Genomic DNA, 19057 nt, shown 5'->3' with positions numbered 1-19057 from the left:
TGTCACAGCCAGAGAACTATGTGGAAAGACATTTTGTTTATGTCCTCCCCTTTGGAAGCACCATCAGCGAATTATAAGCAATGCAATGGCACAAGGAAATGAGAGAATTTCTCCCTGAGAGATGTCACTGCAAGCAACAAGCTGATTTTACATTTATATTCATGTACCTGAATCTGTGGGAACCTCTGACAATATCATTTTGTGTAATTATTTCCTATTCACTTTCCTCCTGGATTACAAATATGTTTATCTTTTATAAAATGATGACAATGTTAAACAGTTTGCTTGTGTTGTTTTACTTCTTAAACCAGTTGGGAATTATGATGAAAGACGGGGTAGTGTCTTTTCTTCTGCTTGTGGTTTGGCAACAGCTCTCCTTAGGATAAAACTAGAAAATGGGTCAGAAAGAGGCGGTAGAAATGCACCAGCCAAAGTCTCACCTTTTCTCAGAATTTAACAATGTGAAGTTGCATAACACACATACCTGTTGCATTATAATGGTGAAGAACTGTTACCAGGTAACCAGCGATTTTGGTTTCAGGATTGTTTGTTACAAGCTTGCAGGCTTCAAATAGAGTTATCTGAGAGCCAAATTTCTCAGTACAACATGCAGATCTTCTTGTTTAATCAAGGGAACAACATGGAGGCAAACACCACAGAAAGATTCCACGCCAGCTTCCTCTCACAGCCAGAGACACCCACCCCAAAGGCACCCAGGGAAAGCAGACGTTGGCTTTTACAGATAACAAGTCACAGCTGCCAGAAGACAAGAGTTATCTCTCTGATTAAATCCCAACCTGGAAGACCAAAAGTTCATATAGCATTTCAGTAAGACCAGGACCACAAGTATGACCACAACATTTCTCCACCAGAAAAATACATGTACACACACACACACACAGAGGTTGTTCTCTCCTCTCCAAAGAAGATATTCTAGAACACACTTCATTAACATTTGTAAAGCACTCTGAGTACTTTAGATAGAAAATGATAACAAAGTCCAAAGGATCAGAATTATTTACAATATAACTTTGCACACACAAGTGACCACTAATCTCTTTAAGAGAGCACAGTCACAATTCTAAAAAGAAGAAAAACACAGTGGACTAGAAATGGTGTTCTCAGCTAAAATATTTGGTCCTCATAAAGGATCTCAGACAAATAAACCAGTAAGGTAAATTAAACAATCCCAATGATAACTGCAAACGAGACAGTCCATGCAGACAACTGCTGCTACACAGATTAGAAACAGATCAGCCACACTCTACTTCTGTCAGAGGCACATTCTGAAAATATTTGTGAGGGTTTCATTTTTTCCTCACAGTTGATTTGCTTCAGCAAAGTGCAAAGCAGCCGCTGGTCACTGAGGAGGCCTAAACTCATACCTGGCCCTCTTATCTCCTGCAGAAAATGACAGATACGATTTGCACAAGCAGCCACACGTTTCAGTTTCACACAGTTTCACTAGATCTACAATGCATTAAGCTAGAATAAACAAGCTAAAATACAAATTAACAGTATAAGCAAGACTAGAATTAGGAACTGAGGTTATTAAACTGGGCTCAAGCTATTCAGAAAATATATTAACACATTAGCAATAAGAGATGTTCACTAGTTGTTTGAAAACCAGAAATGCAACCACTGTGCGTTTTACAGGGTTTGGGCAATATGGTCCATATTGCAGCAGAGGGTTCAACATATTCAGCCTTCCACCTCTCCCACGGCCATGAAACATAACCCTAATGTCCCTATTGTCACTCCCTCACAGCAGGCCACCATATCCCACCATGTGCCATTCCACAGATCTCTATATATAGATGGAAATGACACTGTAAAGTACATATGGCCCTATGCAAGCATATCATATGTTTATCAGGAAGACAGGCTCACATCTTAGAGATACCATGGCAGATACCAAGCTTCACCTTTCTCATGATAAACGCAATTTAAATGTCACAGTTGCTTAACCAGGGACATTTTCCCCTCTCCCAAGCTCTGTGTGATGGCCATGCAGATGTACATTCCTATTGCAGCAGCACACAAGGGCTCGTGCCACGAAGCCAGCCCCACCTGCTCATGGCCCCCATGGGGTGCAGTGCGCAGGGTCCATGCGAGGCTGCCGGAATAGGGTTTGATGGCACGAGAGTGGCACTCCGTGGGGGGACCGCAGGGATGCCTTGCTGTGGCAGACCAGCTTGACAAGGATCCCCTCTGCGGGAACTGCAGCTTCAGCCTATCCTCCTCACGGGGACCATAAGCATCCAGCAGTTCTCCATCCTACAGGGATCCCATCAGCAGGGATCATGCCTCCTGAAGCAAAAACCCAACAAGGCCAAGAGGACCCTGGTCAGCAGCAAACCCGTACCCTAAGGAAGGAGATAATATCCTAGGGAGGAAAATAAGGGGGGGTGGGTGGGAAGGCAATCTGGAGAATGCTGCTGTAAAGGAATCTGGGAGTCTGCACTTGTCTGCCCCCAAGTCAAAAGTAAATTAGGTGTTAAAAGTATAACATGCACATTAAAAATAAATCAAGGACATGGAAAGAAGCCAGAATTTTGTAAATTATTTTTTGTAACTGCAAAGTTACCGTAATCCTGCCCCATATTCAAATTTTCATGAAAGTTTCTGAAAAATCTTCCAGTACTGAGTGCATTTCTAGCTGATAGACAGTTAATCCTTTCAACAACAAAAGCAAAGACTCTAATTAAGGTTACCCTGTGAAATCTACCTTCCTCTGGGGTGAATACAGTTAGTCAAGAGCACAATAACAACTGCTTTTTCCAACAGCAGCTACAAGCCAGACCCCCTGCAACTCAAACGGCTTTACTTTTTTAATAAAAATAAAAATGAAGATAGAGGGAGACTGATTCTTCAAATAAAAAATAGTCATAGTGAAGTGTACCTAAGACATTCAGGCAGTATTCCTGCTTCTCTGCAGTTGCCAATATGGAAGCCTCACGACTGCGCTACTACAAAATACACTTCCTCCACATCTATCTGCAGAGGACACTGTGTTTTATCAAGAAAATAACAGCTTGGACAGCAATTTTAGTTGTTATTCTATTTTGCCCAAAGCAGCGATTTCATAGTTTCTGGTGAAACAGCACCCCCACAGTACTGTAAAAGCATACAAAAATTCTTATTTACTCTTTTGTAAAATACATAAAGATCAATATTCAGTCTGTTTTAAAAAGGCTAAGAGGAAAGCGAATGTGTAATTGTGAGCAGTGGCAGAGCAACCAGCACAAATATGCAAGGGCACAGCAAAAGGACTGCCTGCTCTCTCCTCCCCACCAGGTGGGCTGGGCACTGCCATTTGAAAAGCCTCACTGCAGAGATCCCCACGATGTTCTGGAATGAGTACACAGCAGCACAAGCATATATATACATATGTATACATATTCACAGCAGGTGCTGAGGAGAGGTGTGTCTCAACACTGCAGAAACAACCCTCTTCTGAAAATTAAACCTGTCTTCCATGCTTTTCAGGCAACTGCCAAAAAAACAAAGCAAAACAACAGCAACAACAACAACAACAACAAAAATCACTCTCTATTTAAGGTCTGTAGGCTACATATAGGCACATATCTATCCATGCGGGATCTGTTTAGCCCATCTCCTTTACTGCATTACAGCCTGCTGCGGCAGTGAGCACTGGGGAACTCCTGCCTGTGCTCGGGGAAGGAAGGTGTTGGCAAGGTGCTCGACACCGATCTCCCATGGACAGCAACAGCACTGGAGCGCCTTCTTCCCTAGAGCTTCCTGAAGTGCCCTAATCCGGCTGCCAGCTCCCCCCAAAAGAGCTGCAGTGATTAGAGAGCATTATCCCCTGGATCCATACAAAGAAATCAGAGATGCCCTCCAACACCGCGTTAACAACGGCCTTGCAGCACTTCCCCAGGGTGGCTGGGGGCCCGGAGAGCTCCCCCGGAGCAAGGCCCTGCTTCCCAGCCGCTTTCCCCTCCACCACATCTGCTCCAGAGGAGAGCAGGCGCGGGCGCAGTTTACTGCGAGCTCTGCTGCACTAAAGGCACCGCCCGGGTCCCGGCGAGCAGCATCCGCGCCTCTCGCGTGCGCAGGGACCCCAAGGGACACGTACCTCTGCAGGGGCATGATCTCGCAGGCCATGCTGCTCATGGGCCCCGCGGCAGCTCCCCGCGTCGCGCCCGCAGCTCCGCACCGAGCCGCGCAGGGCGGGCGGCCCGGGGAGGAGCGAAGGGGCGGGCGGCCCCGGGGCGGCGCTCAGGCTGGCCCGGGCCCTGCAGCGCCGCCGGAGCCGCGGAGCGAGCGGCCGCCCGCAGCGCCGGGGGGTCTCCCCCCCGCACCGCCTCGCCTCTCCCTTGCAGCCGGCAAGGGCGCCAGCCCGAGGCTACGAAGCGAAGCAAGTGCCCCAGTGAGGCTCCTAATCACGGAGTGGACACGTTTTTGCTCAGGCGAAAAAACGGAAATTTAGGCCCAGGCGAAGAAAGGAAAACTTTTGCTAGCAGTTTGGACGCTGTTTCTATACAGATGAGTTATCCTAAAGTGAAAGGGTTTCACATGGGCCAGAAAGTGCATTTTGTCAGTTCTCCAAAAGATGTGAACTGCACTAGCAACCACCTTCTTGAGCTGCTGATGCCTGCATCCACACTACAGATCTTATCAACACGAGATTACTGCAAAGAAAAACAAAATCATATGCTAGCATTGAGCTCATCCTAGACATGCAAGAAAGGCCAGGAACTGAGGCTCGATCTGAGAACATATCACTGCAGAGCTTTTAAGAAAAAACGCTGGATAAAGTATTTTATCAACTTAAGTATGACCAAAGCACCCTTTGAGCTTTGAAAGCATCACCCCAAGCGTGTAGGGACTAAGCAGAGGCAACAGGCAGTGCTGGGGTTCTCCAGGGTAGGATATGCTACCCAGCCCCTTCCCTAGGCACCTACCCAGGGCTTCTAGGGCACCAGGACACCAGTGCACGTGGGCTGCACCATGGCCCGCTGCTGCTTGCACACAGGATCTTCAAGTTGACTTACCACCCCTTTGCATTTCAGTAGGTGCTACCGCAGCTCACAAGGTTTCTGCAGTAGTTAGCCAGTCAGTGCAGACACACAGCAAAGAGCAGACAAGGACTCTTCATTTACTGCTCAAAATGAAAGCATTGCAGAAGCAGAATTTACTTATGTTGCCACTGGGCCACTCTCAACAACTGTGGCCTCCTTTGGTCAGTTTGCCCACTGACCCAACACTGCTCTGCAATGATCAATCAGACCCTTTGGTTTAGTGGAAATTTTGGGATGGGGAGCAACATAACCAGAGAATGCTTGTGCCCCTCTCCAGGAGTTTTGCAAAACAAAGTGTGTTGTGCACTAGTGATGCTTTTGCCAACTGCTGCCGAGTAGAAGCCTGCTCTGCTGTGCCAGAGACTTACTAGGCACTGCACATGGCCCTTATTTTCTATGAACGTCAGCGATGCTCATCAAGTTGTCTGTCATCATGCCTCTGGGCTGCTGCTATCTGTGTCAGTTAAGTGATTATCTCAGCGACTTCCTGTTAAATAAAACATGTTACATGTGCTCCTGAATAAAACTATGCAAAAAGAGATTTTACTCTGATACACAGAACTACTCTTCAGCATAAAACAAAAACAGCTTGTACTGTTTCACAACTTGACATTAAATAAAATTGCCTCCCCTTGGCCAGTCTTCTTTTATACACACACAATTATTCATATTTTATTATGTTTCTATAAACTGAGCATTACCACCAGGATACCAATAAAAAAAAGTTTCCACATTTAACTACGAACCTGTCTACATCAGGCATGAGCCAGGGTTTTCTAGAGCAGCTTGCCGAATAAGTGAACTCAAATAGCTCCTGTGCTCTAAATTTATACTGTAGATATTTTTCATAACTTTCATGTGATTTACCCACCTAAATGGGCTTGAAAGCACTAAGATTCATGACAAGGAATTTACTGACAAGCAGTAGAAATTGCCAGAAAGATTAATCTATGAATTACCATCAGTAAAGAAGGTCAATTCCTGGCACTGTGCTAAAATCAGCCAGGCTGATTAACGTTGTCCAGTGCGCCCTACGCCACCAACACCTTCAGAACCACCTTCTCCTGTTCCTGTTTTCTTCTGGAGTTCTCTCTATAGTCCCTCAGTTTTCTCCTCCACTTCCTCATGTGCATCTTTAGCACTGCCAAAAACATCATGACTGGGAAGACATATCCTAACTCACGTTTCCCAGCACACCCACTGGCATGTAACAGTAGTGCCCATTAAAAGCTGGGAGATCAAAGAGGAAAAAACGCAGCTGCTGGCCTTTTGCTAGGAGTGCTGGTTTCCCAAGGTTTTAATTATTTCTGGAGTAGCTGCAGATATGGCAATAAAAGATTTTGGCATAGGGAAATGTCAAAGCAAATAAAATCAAAAAAAGTAATTCAGGGCACAGAGGCTAATCATGTATGAGCAGCACTGCCTGCTGCTCAAGCAGCAGGAAATCATCCCACAGTGCATGTCACCCTGTTTTAGATGCTTCATCTGATTGTGCCTTTTGAACCTGTCACCCTACAAAATCAGCACAAAACTTGTTAATTTGTCATCTCCCCTGCCCATGATTACAAACCATAAGCAAAGCATTTTAGCCACCACCTAGAGAGACAAAAGTTGCCAGAAAACTGAAGTCTCATCTTCAAACAATTTTTCTTTCTTCTCACTGATGTTTACTTTAAGGTAACTTTGCTATTTGAGAGGCAAAAATTCCTTTTCTCCTCCCTACCCTCCTGCATCCTTCTTTAACTTGCATAATTCAAGATAGAATGATTATCACATATAGAACCTGGAATTATTACAATATTTTGTTTCGGATTTGGTTGTACTTGTTACATCTTTTCCCCACGTTTAGCGGTTCCAAAACTGCTTATGCAACTTTTATACAGTACTCACATTCCTATTGCTCAGAACAGCCAAATTTACTTTTTAGCGCCAAAAGTACACTGCAGTGGCTATTTATGGTACCACCAAATAGATATCTAAAGGATACATCCACATATCCTTTTCGCTCCACGCTTATTGGAGAACTTTTTATCTGGGTTCCTAGAATCATAGAATGCTTAAGGTTGGAAGGGACCTATAGAGATCATCTAGTCCAACCCCCCTGCACACGCAGGGTCACCTAGAGCACGTGGCACAGGACTGCATCCAAGTGGGTTTTGAAGATCTCCAGAGAAGGAGACTCCACAACCTCTCTGGGCAGCCTGTTCCAGTGCTCTGTCACCCTCACTGTTAAAAAAAATTTCCTTAAGTTCCTGTGGAACTTTTGGTGCTTCAGTTTCCGGCCTTTTCCTCTAGTTCTGTCAGTGGCCACCACTGAAAAGAGACCAGCACCATCCTCTTCACTCCCTCCCTTGAGGTACTTATAGACACTGCTCAGGTCCCCTCTCAGCCTTCTCTTCTCCAGGCTGAACAGGCCCAGCTCCCTCAGCCTCTCCTCATAGGGCAGATGTTCCAGGCCCCTGATCATCCTTGTAGCCCTGCGCTGGACTCTCTCCAGCAGCTCCACATCCCTCTTGTACTGTGGAGCCCAGAACTGGACACAATCCTCCAGATGCGGCCTCACCAGGGCTGAGTAGAGGGGCAGAATCACCTCCCTCGACCTGCTAGAGATGCTCTTCTTAATGCACCCCAGGATTCCATTGGCCTTCTTGGCCACGAGGGCACACTGCTGCCTCATGGTCAACTTGTCATCCACCATGACACCCAGGTCTTTCTCCGCAGAGCTGCTCTCCAGAAGGTCAGTCCCCAGCCTGTACTGGTGTCTGGGGTTATTCCTCCTCAGGTGCAGGACCTTGCACTTGGCCTTGTTGAATTGCATGAGGTTTTTCACCGCCCAGTTGTCCAGTCTGTCCAGGTCCCTCTGGATGGCAGCGCAGCCCTCTGGGGTATCGGCTACTCCTCCCAGTTTGGTATCATCAGCAAACTTGCTGAGGGAGCACTCTGTGCCTTCATCCAGGTCATTGATGAATAAATTGAACAGGGCTGGACCAAGGACTGACCCCTGGGGGACCCCCCTAGCTACATCCCAACCACATATCAAAAAACGCTCAGGATGAAATTTTTGATTTGCAAATTTATCACTGAGATCCAGCAAAGGAAAAAATAAAAAATAAAAAGGCACAGCCTGGAGCTCCGTAGGAACAATCCCACCATCAATCCCCTCCACTAGCAGCCCACACTGGAAAGGACATGTCCTGCCCATCATCATTACAGGGCCGCCTTTCTCCATGTCCTTTTCACACTAACCTGCACAGCAAATATTCTTCTCAGAGCACAAAGCAATAACAGAAGATCTGTGAGCAGCACAGCACTGAGAATAGAGTTTAAAATTTATCTAGTTAGTGAGTTTTATAAGGATGTGGCTTAATCATACTGAAAATTAAAGATTAACGTACTTTTCAAAACAGCATTAATACAGAACAAAAAAAAAAAAAAAGAGATTATTTATGTACACATTTGATCCATGTGTTTTTTTTTTCTTTTAAGTGTCTTTGTGCATGTAAATAGTTGCAATTACAAATGAAAAATACACTGAAAAAAAACTCCTGCGGGTCAGAAGATTTGGGTGCAAATAAGCAAAGCACCTGTAAATAGAAACCCTATTTGGAAACTGTAGCCTTTAACCTCCAATAATACAGAAAGATTACATAGGCCTGGTTCAAAAGGACACAACAGATAGAAAGCACGACTGATGTATCAAAAACATAATTAAGTAATTTAGTAATCCTCAGACAGTGGCTGATTTATCTTAAGAGAGACTTTCCAAGGTTGATGCTTGCTTAGTAGTTTTATCAGTGACATAAAAGGAAATGTAAAATAATAGTGTCCAGGTAAGCAGATCATACAAAGAAGGGGGAGAGAAAAAGAAACACAAAAAAGAATACAAAACAATGTGGTTCTTTTTACACACTTTGTGCAAGCAAGAATTACATGTTTCAATACTGCCATGTGTAAGTCAAACTTGGGCCGGAGAACACCCATCTATACCTGCAGAACTGTGTATGCTAAACTGCAATTACAACTGCTGAATTCAGTAGCAATTAATTCTGGAATTAATTGCGGTCCTATCATATGCAGGGAAACATTAAATTATAATAATGGTTCCTTTCGACCTTAAAACCGTATCAGTGAGCGGATTCTGTTTTAATTACTTCTTTTCAAATGGAACACATGATTGATAGTACTTTCTTGCAAATTTTCATATATAATCAGTTGGGATCATGGCTTCTCTGGGTCCTCTTTTGGGCTCTTTAGTCAGTTAAGCTAGAATCAGGGAAAGGAAACTCCAAATCAGCAATAGATTGCAGGAAGTTACTGAGTCATGATTTATAATGTAAGGAAAAAAAAAGGGGAGTATGATAGACAATTCTGTCTCCAATAGTAGTAAAAAGAAATCCCTTTAGTTCTCAATCATGCTGGTTAAAGTTCTCCATACAATATTTGACTCCATATGCACAATTATCCAGGAAATGAGAGTATTGTCCTTAGTTATAAAAATGGGGATCTTCTCCTAAACAGTCATTTCATAATCTTCTCAGAAAAACAAAACTGACAAAAAAAAGTTAAAAAAAAAGGATCTATTAAAGATATCAGCATAATAAGTAGAGATCATATAAGTCAGTGAGTTATGTGCTAGACTTTTTACAGTAAGCAAGCGAACAGGAAAAAACACTCACGGACATAAAATGTTTTCACAACCTTGAACACAAGCTATCATAAAAAACACTTTGTTGAGAAACTTGTGCTGAAAAGGTGCTTTTAACTTTGATGAAGCCCAGCCATTCAAGGATGAAAACTTAATCACCATCCTATGACTGCTGTGATTTTAGCAATGCAAGAGTATTCTAATTGCTTTCATTTCTCTGCAATGGATGCTTTCTCACTGTCGCCTTTGTACAATAATGTTAAACTTCAGACAAACTGCACAGATATAATTTGCAGAACTATCTTACACATTCCTTAACTAATATTCATCTTGTCCAAATGATTAAGAGGTCACTCTTCATCTAAATTGACTACATTTTACCACTTTTACTTTCTGTGCTGGCGTGGAATTATTGCTGCCAAATCCAGCGGGAATATTGACTTTTTTTTTTTTTTTTTTTAATACTATAGCTCTTCTGCTTCCTAGTGTAACTTGGAGGGCCAAATTACCTTTAAGCACAGCTAGTCAAAATCTATAAAGGATCTATTAACATCTTGCAGAATTGTTCCTTAAACTTGCTGGGGCAGGAGAAAAGTAAACACTAAGCCAACTCTTCTCAGTGTTTCTGATCCCAGGCCAGAGAGAAGCGTGTAGACACATTTCCCCCGGAGTGGGTCACCCCAAGCTCAGGAAGCTGGGATGAGCTGCCAGGGCTACTCTTCATGAGCAGCAGCGTCCTTTGCAAGCACTGCCGCACCCGCCATCAGCTGCTTTAACTAGTTCCATTAAACTCTCCCCCCATGGGATGTCATAGAAATTATTTCTTGGCTTCCCTCCTGGAAAAGGAGGAGGATTGGGAGTAAGTTCCTAAACGGTTTTCTGGGAAAGTATCAAGTGAGGAATGGTTTTGCCAGCTAATCTGCTGTGGGAACAGGGTAAAGCATGCTGTATAACAGGTCACTAGGTTCTTCATTTGAACCAGTTAGTTTAAGTGCCAGAACAGAGGACGGCAAGCAAACAAGCAGAAGCCTGATCTTGTACAAGTTATTTTCAAAGCAGGCTTTTCCCAAAGCTCTGCTAATCTCATGGAATTTCTAAACATTAATACTTAACAATTTTCTCCCACCCCTCTAAACTATTATTTCAATAGCTGCCTTGTAACAATTCAGTTGTTTCAAACCAATGAAAAGGTTTATAATAAAAAGCACCAACAAACAAAATCTGTCTGGGAAAAGATTCCAACATTTTTAAATGACCCCTTTGTATTCCCCGGGTTATTGATTTTCCCTAATATCCCTAATGTATTGATTTGCCCCTAAATGTCATTGGTTTCACAGGTTTCAACATCCTTCAAACCCTTAACACCTCGACCATCCTTTCAACTTCACAGCTCTGTGTCCATTGTTTCCTGCTTTCTCAAGTGTCTTCAAATGAAATGCTTATAGCTCACCCTCATCCTTACAAAAACAACAATCTGCACCAGAAACTGGATGGTTGGTTAGCGGTGGGACACAGAGGTGTGTCTTCTCACTGGGGTCTGAATTCCCTGCAATTGCATCTGCTGAGGACTTATGTCTCTCAAAAGGCATGATAGTTTCTTACCAGATGACTAGCACAAGAGTGAGGAGCAAAACGCAGTCTGGATAACACTGGAGAGAAGGGAAAGGGTCTATGAGTGTGTAGACTAGTGCTGTGCTTCAGAGTGCTGAGGTTGAGCAAGAGGCAGGAGTGGAAGGTAGAAAGCCACAGGATTCATGTTCAGTGAACATGGCTTCACTAATAGATAAACTGCCTTCCTTGCTGGCAAGAGTTGTCTGGAGGAATTACCCTGCAGACCAGTCTTCTAGAAATAGCTCCTCTTCTTCAGAAAATGACATAAGAGAAAGGAATCCTCCCTTAGCAGAAGTGATCCAACAACTCCTCTGGCTCAGGAGAGATGTGTTGGGAAAAGATGACTGGGCTCAGACTTGGCTGCAGAGGCTGACTTGGGAGGAACTACAAGAAGAGTTAGTGGGGTGAGAATAACTTGATTTCTTTTCCCCCAAGGAAGCGAAGGAGATTCCTGGCTAAAAGCCAACTCTCATCAGATCTATTAAAATCTGACAGCAATTGTCTGGAGTGCAGCCTTCTTAGTCCAATACTGGGGGGTATTTCCTGTATCAAGCTGGGATTACACCAAGAAATATTAATTGTTCCTAATGGGCAGCCAAATTCAGTGATGGGCAGGGTAATAAACAGTGCAACTCGTTGCTGCACCCCTCCTTTGCAAAATCAACTGTGAGCCTTACCACCCTTCACAAACACACTCCTAATTCTGCCAGAGGTCAGTCTGACAATTTGCTAGGAGTGCACACACAGTTCTTGAAGGCAAACAGAAGTCCAGCAGTAGCCTACCTCTGGTTATCAGGAACATCCAGAATGGTAAGAGAAAGGGCTCTAAGCCTGCAGTTTCCCAGGCCTCCTCTGCAGTCCTAGAGGAATCCAAGCTTTCCTACTTGGGTTGAATAAAGTCAGCAAAAACTAGTGAGAGCTTAGAGGAAACTTTCTTTATTTCCTAAAATACTCAGCAACAGTAAGACACTTAGGATGGTGGTCGCTTAATTTTTTTTTTTCTTCAATTTGTCACATTCTGGAGGTCTGAAGGTTTTCTGGGAAGGAAACATTTACAAATTACATAAGAAATAGTGCACAGGAGCAGTGTTTCCAACAGATCAATTATTTCATGGTGATTGGATAATTCCTAACTATAATGCAAGAAAATAAAAATGTAACCTTTAATAGATGATAATCCTTTCCCACCTGACCCCAAATTTTGGAATTCAGACAGCTTGGAGATTGTGAAAGGGCTTGATGAATTGCCAATGGAATCTGCTGACTCCAAAAGGGACTCCTGTAAAAACCTCAATGACTGGAAGTCATTAACATCCAACCAGCCTTCAGCAATTTCTTCGCAATGGTCAAGCAGCCTTTCTTTCCATTAATCTCTTCTGCAAATAGATGGCTTTGATCATGGGAAGAATTAAAGAGAAAAATTTTGCTTTGGAGGCAGAACTACTTTCACACTTTCTAAGTGCAACCCTTCCAGGCTGGGGGGAAGGCACCAGGTCTGTGTGAGAAAGTGTAATTTGTAGATAAACAGTCATTTAGGAACCAATTGCCTACAACGGATAAAATGAGAGGAAATCTCTTTTTGCCACTCACAATGACAGAGAAGAATTTTACAACACTGAAACTGTTCAGAGATGAACAGCTGCAAAGGAAAAAGAGCACAGAGTGACAACCATACTCTGCAACCCCAGACTCTTATAAGACAGCTGACCATTTTGATTAAAAACCTGCTTCCTGGGAAGTCACAGCTGAACTCCATCAGCCCCCACAACGTGCAGAACACAACGTACACATACATGCTTCTTGCAGCTGAACCAGGAAATTGCAGCAGCAAACAAGTCTGGCAGAGAACTCGGTGACCTCTGTATGCTGATTTTCCTGTGGGTTGCCTAAAGGAAGTCAGCCGAGGTCCCTTTTGGGAAGTAGCACAGGAAGGAATGCCTCAGAGCTTCAGGTGACAGAAAACTGCTTGCTCCGTAAAGCTACTGGAAACAAGATCAGCTACGCTGATCCTTCTTAGTCAAGCAATGCAACAGGCACATCAGGAGACGGGCTAAGACGCTGTGGGAAAGGGAACTGCTCATTCACTCCAAGAAAAAATAAGTAAAAGTCTCAACTGTCAGTTGAGCTCTTCCGTGTGAAACACAGATGCCAATTTCTTATCATCCACAGTGTGTTCTCCCATAAAAGGCTACCAATCATTTTGTTTGAAAAGGTCCTAAAAATTGTCAGATGTTTGCCCTTTATTTCCTGCAGCAAAATATTATCTGACTCACATGGCACCAGGTGCCACCAGGCTCATGAAATGAAGGGACTTTCTACTCACAGCAAAAGCTGATAAGGCAAAACAAACAAGATGACAAAACAAATAATCTTTCTAGCTGAAAGGGCAATGCCTGAAAGAGAGTCTCTTTTTTTTTCCCCCCCCCATCTACTGGGACTCAGACTTGTTTCTCGATTGATATGACTTGACTGCAGTCTCTTTCTGGTTTCTAAGGCTGCTGAATACTGTCCCAGGAAACAGGAAAAAGAGGAAAGAAGAAGTTTGGCTTCTCTGTAGACATTCTGGCATTATGCAGTAAGTTGCCACCAGGAAAATTTTGCATAGAGAAACAAAAAATATAAGATAACTAGAAGTAAGAGGCAAATATGAAAGTTAGAGCAGTCTAGTGGACAAAGCCTAATATAAAGCAGTTACCTGCATAGGACAGATCAGAGAGGAAAAATGCTTGAAAGAGTAAGCTGAAATCTACCCAAATGACTTGCACGGAACAAAAAAATCTACATAATTACATGTTATTGTGACTGTTGTTATATTTTGACTATGCACAGCCAAGAAGTACTGAGCAAGAGCTGAGACCACGCCTTGAGTCACCATTCAAAATCATCTACCTTGGAGAGAGACATAAATCACAAGTCTCTGTGGCTTATGAGAGAGTTTTTAGAAAACTGAAGGCTTTTCTTAACAACTCCTTATGTAATATAGTGCCTAGTGCCAGCATCTCACAATGCAAGAAAGAAGGGAATTGATTGCACAGGAGGGTGGAGACAAATGTACTCCCAAAGTTAAATGAGTCAGCTTGGAAAAACTAACTCAACACAACCTAAAGAGAGAAAGAATGAGAAAAACAGCAAAAATATGTTACATAAAGAAGGCTTCTGTGAGCACTCCAAGCAGTGCCCACCAGAGTCTGCTGCTGAATGACGTATACGGAACGTTCTTCACCACTTTCTGATCCACTGCGCTCGAGACCTTTGTCCATTTGCTGAGCAATTTGCTCAAAGAATCCAGGGCTGTCAGAGAGCAGGGACTCCTATTTTGCTGTAATCCCTTCTGTGAGGGGCAAGTCTCCGAAGTGATAAGGCTAATTATTGCTTTGGAGAGGGACTGAATGTACTGCCATGAAAGACTTCAAAACAAAGCTAAACAAAAATTGTCAGCTAAACAAACCCCTTCCCTCCCAGCCCCAGTTCGAGTTGTTCTAGCAACAACAGGCACCCAAGTTCTTATCCCATGCCAGAGAATAATGGTAAATTTGGGCTTGTTTTGGTTTTAAACTGCAGCTGGTAAAAGGAATGCCAACAAATAGAGAAAGTGTTTATAGTAAGCACAAACTTCTCAGTGTACAAATATACGTGTTTTCATAACTCAGCAATCAACAGCTAGAATACGCAAACACTGTTCTTAAGAACAGGGTGCAGCAGGATATACAAACCCACTCCTTCGTTTAAGGAGGCCATTGCAGCATGTGACCCCTCCACTGGCAGGAGGTAGACCAGATATAAGGATCTTTGTGAACAAAAGGTTGATATAAACAAACCTTTTGAAAACAGACGCACGCGAGGAGCCACCGGGGGTAGTTGCACTGGCTAATTTCATTGCAGCTGCAATTGCAGCCGCAACAGGAATTTATGATCTTTGGCACAAAAACAGATGGACAGAAAGCGCTGGAGAGGTCTGTGTACTCCGGGAATGCTTGCCCTGTTTGCTCTAACACTTCAGCTCTCAGGAACTGCACAGTGTCTTTTAAAAAGTTTGACAGCTGAGCACTAGCTGCCCATTCCCCAGCACCTGACCATTCTTAACAAGGAAGGTGCCTGCTAATGCTCCTTACACCAGTAGTTTCACCAAGGGAATATGCGCAGGGCCTAAAAAGAGAGCCAACAACAGATGCTTCTGTGGGAGAACATGCTATCTTGAAAATAGTACCAACATTGCAGAGATGAAGCTTCAGTAAGCATGAGGAGCAAGATAAACAGCAAAGCCTATTTCAGTGCCCTTTCCTAGGGCAAAAGAGCCAGGATGGCAACAAGAGAAGTCTGCAAGCAGCTGGCACCTCTGTGCTGTGTGAGAGCTGTGTGCTCTCCTCGCTATCACACTCTCCTTCCTCACATTCTAGCTGCAAAAAGCATTTTCCTGCCCACTTGAAGGTTTCCCATTTTTTTGTTTGTTATATTCTGATTATACAAAGGCTAAGAGAATTGCTTCACAGAGGCCTTCCTGTTTTTGTAGCCATTTAGAAACTCAGTACACCCTTTCCCTCAAAAAAAAAAAAAAAAAAATTAAGGCACTTAAGTTTGAGCACCTCTAGGCAAACTCCAAATCCAAGCAGTCCGCTTACTGAATTCAAGCTTTCATCCATCTTCCAGAGGAATGAATTACAGGTATGTTTTTCTGCTACTGCACACTAAGTCGTTTGCCCTTGGCACACAGCTCTAATAATGAGGTAGTTCTCCAGAGAACACACACATTATGTACCAGCAGAGATTATGGGTATATACAATTACTCCACCCATATTGGTCAGAAAAAATGTATCAACTTTACATTATCAATTTCATAAAATGAACAGTCATCAACAGAAGGAGCAAGATAAGGACAAGAGGCAATGTAGATTTTATGCTCTACAATATGTTTCAACTACAGCTGATATTTCGCATACTTTAAGAGTAGTGTCTTCAAAAGATTCCAGCAATGAGGAATATCGTAACTGTTAAAGAGGCACAATATGCACATTTCAGTATTAATAAAATAGTAAGCCATTCTGTATGACAAAATACTCATTTTACCTGGTACTTAATATGTAGATCTTCACTATAACCTTTTCTGTACGAAGACATTTACTCAGAGTTATTTTAAATAATATCGAAAATTACTGGACAACCAAAAATCTCGTATTTCCTCTCTGAAAACCTTTTCTCTAATATCAAAGGAAAACAACTGGCAATGACTGATTTGTCGTAAGGATTACAGTCTGGGGGTTTGGAGGGCTTCTGGACACATAGTTCATGTGCTTACTTCTCCACAATGATACTTGTGAGTCTGCTAATGTGGAGTTCTGTATCAGTAACCACATCATATGTGTAGCCATTTACACTCTGCTAATCCATCCATATCACGGTGTCTTAGCATGGAAAGGGAGTAAACCACAAGCATTTTCATGAAACAGCAAATTGTTATCATTGCCAAGAACAACCTTTATTCTCTTCTAATAAGATCATATGATAGCTGAGCAGATACAGTCTTTTCACTAAAACATATTTGATAATTACGTATAATTACACAGTGATAACATTTATTTAAGAACTTCTAGTACCTTGTGCCAGAAGAAAAATCCCAACAATCAGAGCAGTCTGTTTGCAAAGGACATTATTAGTCTAGATTAGATGCCAGAGCCCTTCTGCTCAAAAAGGTGAAAACTCAAGTGGCCTCGCATTGAAAATAGCAGGTCATACCTCAGCATGAGCTTTCACAGAGGTGATCCACGACTGCCAAAGGGATGCTGACAAACACTCCGGATACACCACAGGGTTAACTAATGCCAGAGAATCGGGGTTTCTGATCGTTTCACACATAGGCCTGTTGTTCTGGGTTCATACGAGCTCCTACAAAGATACCTTACTTGGGGCTTAATGGCCTGTAGCCAGTAGCAGTCCAATTACCCAGCTTCAGCAGGACTCTTTTAAGAAACTACTCACTGACAGAAAACTATGAACATCCACAAGAAATAACAATATCTTTGGGGGAATGTTCTCCTAAAATAATGGTGATTATTTTATATGTCTTTGAAAGATCGACAAGTGAAGCTCTCTCAAAAGAATTGCATATTTGGAACACCTCATTAGGCACGTTTGTCACACATGCTATGCCAGACCTGCAAGTCAGCAGTCCTTTGTTTCAATTCTTGAGGACTTGGTTTTCCTTTACACCTTGCAGCACATAGCAGAGCACAGAGACACTGTCCCTGCCAGCTCCAGCATAGCAGTGCAAGAGGCCAGAACTTCCAGCCCAGCTGCACCTGCTTGGCCCTGTCTAGCCAGTGGAAATGTACTGCCTCCTCACTCCTGCCAGCTGACTTGCTTTGTAATTGCTTCCTAACTCAGCCCAGTTAAAAGGAGCTGAATTAATAAAAACATGTCTAAACTAACCTGATGTTTCTCACTACAGGAGTTTTGGGGGTAGGATGGGGAATAGTGAACTGCACAGCTGACACAGCTAGAAGGTGATGTGTGCTGGCAAAGGCTGGAAACCAAATTTAACATCTATACTTCACCACCATTATTATGACTCAAAATCTGGTAACCTGCACTGGTATGTACAGACATTGTAGTGTGGTGCTTCATGACATGTAAATAACACTATATCCCCACATTAGGCCAACTCCATCTTTCAGTAACATACAGCAGTTTCCTGCAGCAACCTTAATCTTTCATGTTCTGCATGAGCGACAAGAAGAGACTGAGAGAATTCACTGCCATAAGAACAATGGAATTCAAGAAACCAAACTGCACATTGCTGATGTGATATCTTTTCACCTCATTGGCAAAGTGCTATCAATTAAAACTACGGATATACAAATAGTCTTGTTTTCTGACTCATCTGAACAACAGTAGTAGTCTCATCAATACTGCAAGAAAGATAAAAACCTTGTAAGGCAGCTTCCCTTGTTTTGAGAATGGGAGTAAAGTTAGCTGTTAGAACTTCAACTAGGCAGATCAAATATGCTTAAATACTCAAGGAAGACGCCTACATTTTGGTCACGTCTTTCACGTGCACAGTGTCATTTCTAGCGGCTGACATTAGGTCACTTTCATATGCTTGCAAGGCACTTGAGAGACAACTTAAAGCACACGTCTGATTTTGCTGGGCATATGCTGGAACATACGGCTTCAGCAGGGTGGCAACGGTTATTTTGCATTGCACAATAGCACACTGCCTTTATAAGCATTGATGGAAAAAAGTATCCTAAATGCTCAGAGCTGTACTGTAGGCCACGTAGCAAGTTAAAAAAAAAAAAAAAAAAAAAGGCAAACAAAGAAGCAAATACAAAAATGAAGCACTAACCTGGAGAAAAACGCAGCACTGTTAAGGAAGGAGATTTCATCTGTTACCTCCATCTCCTCCAAATATGAGCTACTGCCTCCTAATCGCAGGCTGAACTGAGGCATTCCATCAGACAGACCTGGTTGTGGCACCAGGCACGTTTGGATAGATCCTTTCCTTGGGGACTTTGTCATCTACAAAAGCAAAGAAAATAAAAATGAAACATGAAATGAAAAAAAGTAGAGCAGCCTTGCTAGATAATCTGTAGCAGAAAGACATACCCCACCAGTGTGCACCTGCAAATAATATTACAAGCTACAAAATAAAAGAAAAAAAAAGTGCAAGTCAAAGCTTCTATTCAGTATAGTAGATATTCTTACATAGTCTACAGATTATTTAAGAAAAAGATGTGTCCACTGCAAGACTTGGGGCAATAA

The 19057-nt window shown here is 42.9% G+C and overlaps 1 protein-coding gene across 6 annotated transcripts in view; it reads right to left on the bottom strand.

The window, feature by feature from the left end:
- Positions 1 to 18832, bottom strand: part of FAM13A (family with sequence similarity 13 member A) — a 66809-nt gene extending 47977 nt beyond the window's left edge. For 3 of the 6 annotated variants that reach the window (XM_088521947.1, XM_088521948.1, XM_088521949.1), the window contains exon 1: positions 18642 to 18832. In XM_088521947.1, coding sequence (XP_088378073.1) covers positions 18642 to 18814 — 173 coding nt within the window. In that variant the 5' untranslated portion in view covers positions 18815 to 18832. Of the gene's footprint in view, positions 1 to 4099; positions 4206 to 18641 lie in introns of those variants that run through there. The other 3 variants (XM_088521950.1, XM_088521951.1, XM_088521952.1) reach the window with 1 other exon arrangement.
- Positions 18833 to 19057: the final 225 nt, after the last annotated feature.

The sequence above is a fragment of the Tinamus guttatus genome, unplaced genomic scaffold (assembly GCF_059628265.1).
Source record: "Tinamus guttatus ecotype Peru unplaced genomic scaffold, ASM5962826v1 Tinamus_guttatus_pri_ptg000140l, whole genome shotgun sequence".
Lineage (NCBI taxonomy): Eukaryota > Metazoa > Chordata > Aves > Tinamiformes > Tinamidae > Tinamus > Tinamus guttatus.
This window is presented reverse-complemented; position numbering and strand designations above follow the sequence as displayed.